A 12813-nucleotide genomic window follows, 5' to 3' on the forward strand; every position below is an offset into this window, starting at 1 on the left:
GACCACAGGAAAAACCATAGCCTTGACTAGACGAAACTTTGTTGGCAAAGTAATGTCTCTGCTTTTGAATATGCTATCTAGGTTGGTCATAACTTTCCTTCCAAGGAGTAAGTGTCTTTTAATTTCATGGCTGCAGTCACCATCTGCAGTGATTTTGGAGCCCAGAAAAATAAAGTCTGACACTGTTTCCACTGTTTCCCCATCTATTTCCCATGAAGTGGTGGGACCAGATGCCATGATCTTCATTTTCTGAATGTTGCACTTTAAGCCAACTTTTTCACTCTCCACTTTCATTTTCATCAAGAGGCTTTTGAGTTCCTCTTCACTTTCTGCCCTAAGGGTGGTGTCACCTGCATATCTGAGGTTATTGATATTTCTCCCGGCAATCTTGATTCCAGCTTGTGTTTCTTCCAGTCCAGCGTTTCTCATGATGTACTCTGCATATAAGTTAAATAAACAGGATGACAATATACAGCCTTGACAAACTCCTTTTCCTATTTGGAACCAGTTTGTTGTTCCATGTCCAGTTCTAACTGTTGCTTCCTGACCTGGATACACATTTCTCAAGAGGCAGATCAGGTGGTCTGGTATTCCCAACTCTTTCAGAATTTTCCACAGTTTATTGTGATCCACACAGTCAAAGGCTTTGGCATAGTCAATAAAGCAGAAATAGATGTTTTTCTGGAACTCTCTTGCTTTTTCTATGATCCAGTGGATATAATCATTGTTATTTTGTTTGTTTTCTCATTGTTTTAGGAAATTTTGTCTGTGGCCAAGAAAAATAAAAAGGAGAATGAGGTAAGAGATTTATAAGAGAGATATATTTATAAAAGAGAAATTTAGGAGTCATATTTGTGTCCCTGATCATTAGTGTTTTTTTTTCTCTTAATCACCAGTGTACATTTTTTTCTCACTAGTTATCCTATAGCATGCTTCTTTCTTATCTATCCACTTTAGTCTATTATATGTTCTTTAATGTGTAAATATTAATTTTTGAGTCTTTGAGAGTGTGGCAAAGATGCAGGTAACTGTAACTGTATGCATAAATACATTCCACATTTATATATTCCACAGCTTGTGGAAGTCCCTGGGGATACTTCAGTCTTGTTTCTGGCCTTCCAAGATTTTCTTTGGTTTTGTTTGAGAAGGCTTATTTCTATCCCCACCCCCAAACCCTCATTTTATGTAGAGAGATGCCTTATGACCTTGGAATTTACTATCCAAGGCTCTATACTTACAGTTTTTTTTTTCTTTCTTCAGTATGAGGTTTGGTTTATGATGCAGTTGCAACCAATTATGTTAAATGTAAATAAAATTAAGCATTTTTTTTATAAGTCTTAGATGTATTTTAAAAGATAAAGTACAATCTAATCTTCTATCACAATTTACTCTGGAATTGCCCACACTTTGTAATGTATAATAAATAACATACTGATCTTGTGTTCATTCTGATAAGTTTTGTTAAGTGTATATATCTGTGTAACTATCATCCAAATCAAAATTTTAGCACCTTTTCATTATGGTAGAAGGATCTCTGGTATCCTTGCCAGTCATTTGCCCACCCCTATTTTCTGTTGCTTTTCATTCACTGTGGCTGATAATCATTGATGTTGTTTTGTTACTAGTAGGTTTTTTATTGCTGAGTAGTAGTCTGTCAAGTATTATAATGTCTTTATCTATTCTCTTCATGAGCTTTTAGATTGTTTCCATTTTGTAACTATTCTGGATGAGGCGGCTGTGATAACTTCTGTAAAGATCTTTGTGTGGACATGTTTTCATATTTTTTTGATGGGATTCGGGAGCCTGGTGGGCTGCTGTCTATGGGGTTGCACAGAGTCGGACACAACTGAAGCAACTTAGCAGCAGCAGTAGCAGTAGGAATGGAATTGTTGGATCATTATGGTAAATGAAGTTCAACTTTATAAGAAGGTAGAGCTCTTTTCTGAAAGTGAACCCACCGTTTTATTCTCACTCAGTTCAGTTCAGTTGCTCAGTCCTGTCCGACTCTTTGCGACCACATAAATTGCAGCATACCGGGCCTCCCTGTCCCATCACCAACTCCTGGAGTTCACCCAAACCCATGTCCATTGAGTTGGTGATGCCATCCAACCATCTTGTCCTCTGTCATCCCGTTCTCCTCCTGCCCTCAATCTTTCCCAGCATCAGGGTCTTTTCAAATGAGTCAGCTCTTCACATCAGGTGGCCAAAGTATTGGAGTTTCAGCTTCAACATCAGTCCTTCGAATAAATATTCAGGACTGATCTCCTTTAGAATGGACTGGTTGGATCTCCTTGTAGTCCAAGGGACTCTCAAGAGTCTTCTCCAACACCACAGTTCAAAAGCATCAATTCTTTGGCGCTCAGCTTTCTTCACAGTCCAACTCTCACATCCATACATGACTACTGGAAAAACCATAGCTTTGACTAGACGAACCTTTGCTGGCAAAGTAATGTCTCTGCTTTTTAATATGCTGTCTAGGTTGGTCATAAGTTTCCTTCCAAGGAGTAAGCGTCTTAATTTCATGGCTGCAGTCGCCATCTACAGTGATTTTGGAGCCCCCCAAAAAAGTCAGCCACTGTTTCCCCATCTATTTGCCATGAAGTGATGGAACCAGATATCATGATCTTAGTTTTCTGAATGTTGAGCTTTAAGCCAACTTTTTCACTCTCCTCTTTCATTTTCATCAAAAGGCTCTTTAGTTCTTCACTTTCTGCCATAAGGGTAGTGTCATCTACATATCTGAGGTTATTGATATTTCTCCCAGCAGTCTTGATTCCAGCTTGTGCTTCCTCCAGCCCAGTGTTTCTCATGATGTACTTTGCATATAAGTTAAATAATCAGGGCGACAATATACAGCCTTGACATACTCCTTTTCCTATTTGGAAGCAGTCTGTTGTTCCATGTCCAGTTCTAACTGTTGCTTCCTGACTCTCCATTAGTACTGTATAGGAGTTTGAATTCATATCATTGCCAGCATTTCATGTCATTAGTCTTTTTAACCTTAGCCGTGAAATGAATTTCATGTAGTTTTATATTGTATTTTCTTAATTACTAATGTAGAGTTAATTTTTGTGTTTGTAATGGCTGTTAATGTGTTTTCTTTTGTAAAGTTTCTGTTTATATCTTTTGCCCAGTTATTGGGTTATTTGTATTTTTGTTGATACATGAGTTCTGATTGTTGTCAGATACATATACTGTATTTTCTTTCTGTTCCTGGCTTGCTTACTCAATTTCTTAATGATATCTTTTTTTAGTGATATCTTTTAATAAGCAGAAAATTTTAAATTTTGTAATAGTCCAAATCATTACTTTTTTCCTTTTGATGGTTAGTACTCTTTTTGTCTTGTATAAGAAGTATTTGTCTATCACAAGGTTATCAAGGTTTGTGATAACCTTGTGAAAATTTATCACAAGTTTCACCACTCCATACATAAAATCTGTGATGAAATGATATACCTAAACATCAAACCAAGAACCAAACACAAACCTTGTGATAAATTTTCACAAGGTTATTCTCTGTTTTCTTCTGAAAGCTTTATGGTTCTTGGTTTGATGTTTAGGTATATCATTTCATCATAGATTTTATGTATGGAGTGGTGAAACTCAAGCTCCCTATATTTCCAGTTGAATATTCAGTTGTTGGCATCATTTATAGGACTTCATTTGAATTGACTTAATCCTTGTTTTCATATTCTTAAAATGGAATTTGGTCATAGCTAACCAATGAAGTCTACCTTTGGTCATAAATTGGTGCTGTGTCACAGATAAATTGACACTCTTTAAGTTTGATACAGTTTTAAACTATATTTACCTTGTCCCTTTCCCTGCAGTGAAGGTAATTACTTACAGAAAGTAAAAAAATTTTATATTCTTGAACGGAACTAACTATAGATTTTTATTCAACATGTGAAATGATCTTCACAGTGATTCAGTTCAGTTCAGTTGCTCAGTCACGTCCGACTCTTTGCGACCCCATGAATCACAGCACGCCAGGCCTCCCTGTCCATCACCAACTCCCGGAGTTCACCCACACTCATGTCCATCGAGTCAGTGATGCCATCCAGCCATCTCATCCTGTGTCGTCCCCTTCTCCTGCCCCCAATCCTTCCCAGCATCAGTCTTTTCCAATGAGTCAACTCTTTTCATGAGGTGGCCGAAGTATTGGAGTTTCAGCTTCAGCATCAGTCCTTCCAGGGAACACCCAGGACTGATCTCCTTTAGGATGGACTGGTTGGATCTCCTTGCAGTCCAGGGGACTCTCAAGAGTCTTCTCCAACAGCACAGTTCATTATGTTACTGCAATTTTGATTAGTAGTTACATTTTCTGATTAATGGAAGGTAGCAGCATAATTATGTATTAAACTTTTATCTGAACTTTTTTCTTTACAGGATGAGAGCTCCTCTTCTAATATGTGTGTAGAAGATCTTCAGAAAAATAAAGATTCAAATAGTAAAATTAAAGATAGATTATCTCAAACGGTTAGGCAAAATACGAAATTCTTTTTTGACCCTGTTCGGAAATGTAACGGACAGCCAGTACCCTTTCAGCAACCAAAACACTTCACGGGAGGAGTGATGCGGTGGTACCAAGTGGAAGGCATGGAATGGCTTAGGGTAATACAGCCTCAATTTTGATTCAAGATATTGTTTCACTATTTAATAACCTATTAATATGATATAACACAACTTGAGCTGTTCCTCCTGTGTTTCACTATTATATATAAGACATGTATTGCTGTGTAAATACTTATTTTCTAATTTATTTACCCAGAGTAAGTTTTTGAAAGTGAAAATTTATCTTATTCAAGGCTACCAACATTTTTATGGCTTTGGAAACCAAGTTCACACAGTGTTTTTATAACTTAAAGTGTGAATATGTCAGTCTCATCATAATTATCCTCTTTGGATTAAAGGAAGAAATAAACTGCTGATTCAATAGATGTTTATATCAGCATTCAAATAGAGTGTATGTTATTTTTGTCCAGATGCTTTGGGAAAATGGAATTAACGGTATTTTAGCAGATGAAATGGGATTGGGGAAGACAGTTCAGTGCATTGCTACAATTGCATTGATGATTCAGAGAGGTGTACCTGGACCTTTTCTCGTCTGTGGCCCTTTGTCTACACTTCCTAACTGGATGGCTGAATTCAAAAGATTTACACCAGAAGTAAGACATGCTTCCTTTTGTTAAATATATTATCATTACAAATATTTTATTATTTTGTTGCCTGAATTAAGTTATAGATCTCATTATAATTATGTTGATTTCTGTGTCTACATCTTATTTAACCTATCTTTCAATATCAGCAATACCTTCTGTAAGTTTATATAGAATACGTATTAGTAATCTCAGAAATCTTGCCTGACATATCCCTGGGTGATTTGTAGTGCATTGAATACTTTGACCCACCTGAGACAGACCTTGGTAGAATTTATTTTTTAATTCTATTCATCCTTAATATAATGTTTTCCTTCCATATGTGTTTTAGCCACATCTTTGCCTTAGGAGAAGTACACATTCCAGAAATAACTTTGCCATTTCTTTCACTTTACACTTGATTTGTTTTTGTGGCCCTTTTTATCCTCCCACTGTAGCCCAGCAATTAAAATTGGTTGACTATTTTATTATAGAAAGATAGAACTAAAGTTAAATTATGTTTTTTCTCTCAGAAATGTTTAACTTCATATTTTCCAAATTGTTGTTATTTATATTTTGTTCTAAAGTTTGTTACCAATCAATCTAATAAAATATTTTAGATTCCTACTATGTTATATCACGGGACCCAGCAAGAGCGTCGGATATTGGTAAAGCATATTCACGAACGGAAAGGGACACTACAGATTCATCCTGTGGTGATCACTTCATTTGAGATAGCCATGAGAGACCGAACTACATTACAGGTACGAATGGTCTTATTGGAGTCTTTGTAATCCATAAATCACATTTCTGAAAATTTATTATCACCTTCCAGTAGCATTGGTTCAATTTTTTTTTTTCTAATGGAATAGATTACATTGGGTATATTCCTTTAGAACCTAGAGGTTTATATTAACCAAAAGATTGAGATGAAGATTGTAGTCTGTAACAGGAAAATTAAAGCCTTTGGCACTTAAATCTTGGTAGCCACAACACCATTTAAATAATTTTTATCTCTTTTCCTTTTTTTTTTTTAATTTTTTTTTTTCGCTATGATGAAAATTCTACTGCCATTTAATGTTTCAGAGCATATAGAACTAACAAAGTCTTTCAGTTCCTTTTTTAGGACTCCAGGATAACACTAATTAAAACTTGACAAAGCATTAGAAAGGAAAACTACAGACTACTTTGCCTAAAGAATGTGAATGGAAAATTCTTAAATACATAACAGCAGGTGGACTTTATTAGTTCAAGACCAAGTGAGGACTGTTTTAGGAATACAAGTATAGTTTCAGAAAATCTAACTTACTCTCTTAGTAGATCAGAGGAAAACATGATTATCTCAATAGATACAGAAATACCATTCAATAAAATTGGACATTCATTCCTAATAAAGTGGTTTTGTTTTTACAATTGCTTTTAGGAGAAATTGTGAGACCATCGTATAAAATGTTTCCCCTGAATTCCTTTTCTAGAATTGCTATTGGAAATACTTAATAGTAGATGAAGGACACAGAATTAAGAACATGAAGTGCCGCCTAATTAGGGAGTTAAAACGATTCAATGCGGATAACAAACTTCTTTTGACTGGTACTCCTTTGCAGAACAATTTGTCAGAGCTTTGGTCATTGCTAAACTTTTTGCTGCCAGATGTATTTGATGACTTGAAAAGGTAGGTAAGCCAGTTATTTAATTATTGCCTGTGTTTTTCTAAAAGTCTCAAAATCTGTGTTCATAGATTAATTTCTTTCTTCTAGGTAGCTGGACTTTAATAATAGCTTTTGGCTAGTTCTTTGTAGTATATATATTCTCTATTTTTTTCTAGTTTTATTGAAAAATAATTGATATACATTACTGTATAAATTTAAGATGTACAGTATGATGGTTTGATTTACATATATTGTGAAGTGATTACCACAATAGGTTTAATTAAAATCCATCATCTCAAATAGATAGAATAAAAAGAAAAAGTTTTCCTCCTTGTGATGAGAACTCGTAAGATCTATTCTCTTAACGACTTTATGTGTGTCATAAAACCTTATTAGCTATGGTTGTCATGTTGTATATCATATCCCTAGTGTTTATTTTATAACTGGAAGTTTGTACTTTTTAACCATCTTCCTCCAAATCCCCCTCCCCTAGTAAGTCCTACTTTTGACACAAATTATGAGAAGAGATAAATGAAACAGTTAATTTTAAAGTTTTTATTGTATTGATTAAAGGAAAACTTTTATACTGCTTAGTTTTTATTTTTTTTTATTTTTTTGACTATGGCTCATGATTTGTGGGATTCTAACACCCCAACCAGGGATTGAACCTGCATCCGTGGCAGTGAACGCTCCCAATATCTTAACCACTGGACTTCCTGGGAATTCTCTGCCTTAAAATATTTTTATAATGTTCCTTATTGTCTTAACTTTCACTTTCATATGGATTTTTCTCATTATGTTCTTACAAACAAGGGATAGAGAGGTTGAATACATCCCCTCACAGATAAGAAAACCCAAGTGTCAAATTATTAAAAATATAACTAGTTAATGCCAGACTCGAAAATATAACCAAGGTCTCTCAGTTTCGCCCTCATGTTTTTTATTCTAGAAGCTGTATTTGAAGCATATAGCATAAAAGAACAAAGTATAAACATAGTTTTCAGAAAATCAGTATGCTCAGGATCAAAAAGTAAATAGTCTTATCAGACATTAAAAATAGGCAAAATAACTGATTTATACTTTGGCATCAATGAAGTAAGAATGTTAATTTTATATGGGAAAGTAACTTAATATTTTTGAGAACGTGTTCCTCCTTGGGTAACAGGATGTTAGCCCAAGGCCAAGGTGTCTTAGGGAACATTTATTGAAAGAGATTTCCAGGTCCTGTGTATTTCTGCTTAGTTAGAACACTGAGGTAGGAGCTGGGAATCTGTATTCATAAAATGTGCCTCAGGTGATGAAATTTTGGGAATATCTGGTCTAACTACTGTTATTAGCATTTTCCCTAATTGTATTTACTGACAATATTAGTGCAAACATACTTATATTTAATAGTTCATGTTAATAGGGTTTTGTTTTGTTTTACATTATGAAGAACTTAAGGATATTAATAGAAATCATTATCGGCATTCATATATGTTGAATCCTAAAACATTGTAGTGGGTCACATTTTTACCAAAAGAGAGTCATATGCCCTTGATTTTCAGAGACAGTTTTTATTTCTATAACTTTATTAAAATGTTTCATAAAATGTGTATCTTAGGATGTGAGGGTGATATGGCTGTGACGTCTGTCATCCCCCTGATAGCTAGGGTGGATTTGACAATCGAGGCCAGTGTCCCTTTCCTCCCATGAGATATGTGCGTTCTTCCTGGAGCTGCATATTTGGTGGAAGAGGACGTTTCCCAGTAGAGGTGGACCTGTCTCAAGGTCCATTTGTAGGAGAACATGGGGTAGGCAAGCTTCTAGGACTCCAGACATATCCAAATGAAGTCTGCCTTTAAAGAAAGAGGGAGAAAAATGTACCTTAATATTTATTTGGTGTAAATACTATTGTAAGATAATATATTTATAAATCAGAAAAAATGTTCCCTTTGGGAAAATGCTGCTTCATAATATACAGATTAATATAAAGTTTAAAATGTAAAAATGTATTAATATAATTGATTTATATTGATAGGTTAACTTATAATTTTTTCTTTTACAGCTTTGAATCTTGGTTTGATATCACTAGTCTTTCTGAAACTGCTGAAGATATTATTGCTAAAGAGAGAGAACAGAATGTATTACATATGCTGCATCAGGTTTTTTGATTTTCTTATTCTGCTTACTATAGACTCACAGAATAAAAGAGATACCTTAGAAATTACATATACAACCTGTTGTAGATTTTGAAAAATGGGCATCCTGCACCCCACTTTAACTTCCCCTCCTGTCCTTTCCCCTGTCCCTGAGGTCTCATGGTGTGACAGCAGCACTAAAGGGCATTTTCAAACTGTTGTTGTTTCCACGTATACTCATTTTATCCCTGATGGTTATATACATGTTTGTCAGCCCAAAATAAAAATAAGTGATTTTTATGCAGTGTTTACCAATAATAGTTACATAATTTACTTACAAACTGTGTGATCCATTCTGCCATTTCATACAGATTCTATCTATCCTATCTGTCTTTAAACAAACACAGTCTTTCAAAAGTCTCGTAGTTTCTTATGTGGGCCTGCATTTCTTCTCAATTGTGCTTTGACAATTTTATTCAAAATCTTTCTGAAAAAGTTTTATGACTTTGAAGTAAGACAGTACAGAAATCAAAACTAAAAATAATATCCCAAATCATGAATTTTTTTTCTGATAATTGCATGTAGGTGTATTTGTTTCTGAACTGCTGCCTACAGATACTTTTTTCTTAACCTACTGGTAATGTTCTGTCTCTGGCTAAATTAAAGCCTCGCTGTGCTTGGCTCTATACCTGTGAAGTACTTAAGTACAGAGCCCTAAAAATGAACTTTCTATATGTAAATTTTAAGATAAGGCTGTAAAGAATATATAAAGTTTTTCTTTTAAACACCTAAACAGTTTAATAATGGTGTAATTATTGCTTCTCTTTTGTTTTTAAAATGTGGAAATCTCTTGTCATCACAGCTGATGAAAGAATAATTTTAAGTCTGAAGTTTTAAAACTTACAGAAGGAAACTTTTCATGTCTACTTTTCTGGGTCAGTTGTTTTTGGTTTTTTACTCATTCAAAACCTCACTTTAAAAAAATATGGCCTATAACTTTATCCCTAAGAAGTATAGATACCATCTTATTTTTGCTTTTTAAAATATTCAAGTTATACTAAAATTTTTGTAAAATAATAAGTTGTGAACTATAACAGATAAACACTGTGAGTTTATCATGTGGTGGTCTGGTCCAGAAAATTTCTCGGAGATATTATATATCACTTTTTGAGATGTGATAGTTTCATATAGGAAGAAAGGAAGAAGGGATAAAATGGTATTTGGGAGAGTATTCCTTGAAAATACAGAAATGTTTAATATTTACATAAATTTATTCATGTTTAAATTTTAGATTTTAACACCTTTCTTACTGAGAAGACTAAAATCTGATGTTGCCCTTGAAGTTCCTCCTAAACGAGAAGTAGTTGTTTATGCACCACTTTCAAAGAAACAAGAGATCTTTTACACAGCCATTGTGAACCGTACAATTGCAAACATGTTTGGATCCAGTGAGGTAGAGTGTGGACTTGAAATAACCTGTAAATGACAGTTGGCATAGAAAATTTTCATGGTTCATTTCAGTCTTAATATAAGGCTCATCGCCTGTTTTCATGACTTTTTACAATAAGGCTCATTACCTGTTTTCATGACTTGTTGAGGGTGAATTTCTAATTGGAGTTTAAGGCATCAGGCCAATAGCAAAAACTGTCTAAAGTTCAGGTGATGGTTTCTGCAATAACTGCTCTATAGTCATCTGAAATACTGTGTGGGGATGAACTTGAAAATAAATTTGAACAAGCACACAGTATACTAAGGCTTGCCAACTAGACCAGTCACCTCAAATATATAATCCCTTTACAGGAGATTGGTGGTAGCCAAAAACTTTAATAAAATCCTCTATCTGAAAGAAACATCTCTTTTAGTCAGCCATCATATTATAAGAAATTGAATTGGAATGTGATTATCTTACAACTGGAGATCAGGAGACCCTTAAATTTTTAAGATGTCCAGATTTTTGGCTGTTTGCCATGGACCTATGTCTTTCTTTTTAAAGCACTTAGGGTTATGCATCTTTGTTTTGTACAGTCATTAGACCATTTTTATTTTAATTGAAGGAATTTCTGGCTTTTTAGCTGTTAGAAAATTAAACTAGTTGTCTATTGGGAGGAATTTCATTGCTGTATTATACCAATCCAAAGAAGTACCCTCTGTAATGATACACAGGGTTTTATTTCAGCCCAAACCTATTACATTCCTTTATATAAATTCAGAAGTTTTATCTATCATTTTTTTCCATTGTGATATGAATGCATTAACTCTGAAAGTAGATATGGGCATCAGTGTTAAAATAATGAAATCTCACAGGAAGACATTTACATTTGGCTATAGTTTATGGATCTTTGGTTTTGCACCTTTGAAAATTATGAAACTCAGTGATGAAAGACGGAAGTTTTTTTTTAATATCTTAAAGCACTTCATGCATAAAAATATTATGCCCTACTTTGTATATATGTACATATAGAATTTAAGGGTATGCTTTTTAAACTTATTTCTTTAATTTATTCTATTACAGAAAGAAACAGTTGAGCTGAGTCCCACTGGACGACCAAAACGCCGAACTAGAAAGTCAGTAGATTACAGCAAAATAGATGATTTCCCTAATGAATTAGAAAAACTGATCAGCCAAATACAGCCAGAGGTAGACCGAGAAAGGTGTGAGTTTAAAAATAGATTTTTTAAAAGTATTCTTTAAACTGTATTTTGTTTTTAATTTCTTGTATTCATGGATTATACATTTTGGGCAGAACTATTGTGGAAACAAGTGTCCCTATAGAATCTGAAGTTAATCTGAAGTTGCAGAATATAATGATGCTACTTCGAAAATGCTGTAACCATCCATATTTGATTGAGTACCCTATAGATCCAGTTACACAAGAGTTTAAGGTAAATACTATTTAATAATATACTATTTTGATTTCTGACTTTTTACGTCGTGTAAAAGTGTCATTTTGTTATTATTTGCAGTAAATACTTTGCTGTTTGTCATGAAGATTGTAATCCTTTTAGTAAGTAGAGATGATAGTCTTCTACCTCCAGATAAAGGTTGTTTTCTATATGTAAGCTAATATTTTATTTATATGTTTTATATAAATAGCTAAGAATCCCCCTAAATTTAGAGTGACATTAGAAATATAAGTCTTTTTAGTAACCAGTTGGCTTCTACTCCATGTTTTACTTACTGTCTGTTTTAGAGGTTATTGTCACCTTTTCAGTATTCCTTTAGTTAGCATTCAGCTTGTCAGTCAGTCTGACGGCTCATTGCTTAAATTTCAACAAGTAGCCACAAAACAGAACAAAAGGTTGATGTTGAGTTGCAGACTCCCAGATCAAATGAATGAAATTGGTCTCTTGGGTGGTTGATGGGAAGACAACATATATTAAGTGACATCTGTTCTCAGTGACTCTAAATAACCCTATTTTAGAGTAAGTTCCTCATCCTTGGCATATTGATATTTGGGGCCAGATAATTCTTTGTTAGGGAGATACTGTCTTGTTGTCCAGCATCCATAGCCTTTAGCCACCAGATGCCACAGTAATTCCCCTCTCCCGGCTGTGTCAACCTCAAGTATATTTCAGGCACTGCCCAGTATACCCTGGGGTGGAGGGCAAATTTGCCCCAATTAAGAACGACTGCTTTAAAGCTTTTCATTGAACAAGGAAGAAGATAATCTCTGGAGGGTATTGGCGTTTCATCAGAAGATTAATTTCATCTTTGGTACTTAGGTTACTTACAAGCTCTTACACTTTCTTTCATTTCTACTAAGAATTTTGGCAGTGACTTTCATACACATTTGGTTGAAAGTGTACTCAGTTATAAAGAATAAACCTCAACATTAAGTTGAATTTAATGTTTTATTATACAGACTTTTGGGGTGAGGGGTGGGGAGGATAGATTTTAAACTATAG

The 12813-nt window shown here is 34.3% G+C and overlaps 1 protein-coding gene across 2 annotated transcripts in view; it reads left to right on the forward strand.

The window, feature by feature from the left end:
- Nucleotides 1–12813, forward strand: part of HELLS (helicase, lymphoid specific) — a 41781-nt gene that overhangs the window by 16111 nt on the left and 12857 nt on the right. For both annotated transcript variants that reach the window (XM_070780511.1, XM_019953188.2), the window contains 9 exons: nucleotides 757–798; nucleotides 4390–4614; nucleotides 4986–5168; nucleotides 5759–5902; nucleotides 6614–6810; nucleotides 8835–8931; nucleotides 10199–10360; nucleotides 11420–11559; nucleotides 11652–11790. In XM_070780511.1, coding sequence (XP_070636612.1) covers nucleotides 757–798; nucleotides 4390–4614; nucleotides 4986–5168; nucleotides 5759–5902; nucleotides 6614–6810; nucleotides 8835–8931; nucleotides 10199–10360; nucleotides 11420–11559; nucleotides 11652–11790 — 1329 coding nt within the window. The remainder of the gene's footprint in view (nucleotides 1–756; nucleotides 799–4389; nucleotides 4615–4985; nucleotides 5169–5758; nucleotides 5903–6613; nucleotides 6811–8834; nucleotides 8932–10198; nucleotides 10361–11419; nucleotides 11560–11651; nucleotides 11791–12813) is intronic.

This window comes from Bos indicus, chromosome 26 (assembly GCF_029378745.1).
Source record: "Bos indicus isolate NIAB-ARS_2022 breed Sahiwal x Tharparkar chromosome 26, NIAB-ARS_B.indTharparkar_mat_pri_1.0, whole genome shotgun sequence".
NCBI classification, from domain to species: Eukaryota; Metazoa; Chordata; class Mammalia; order Artiodactyla; family Bovidae; genus Bos; species Bos indicus.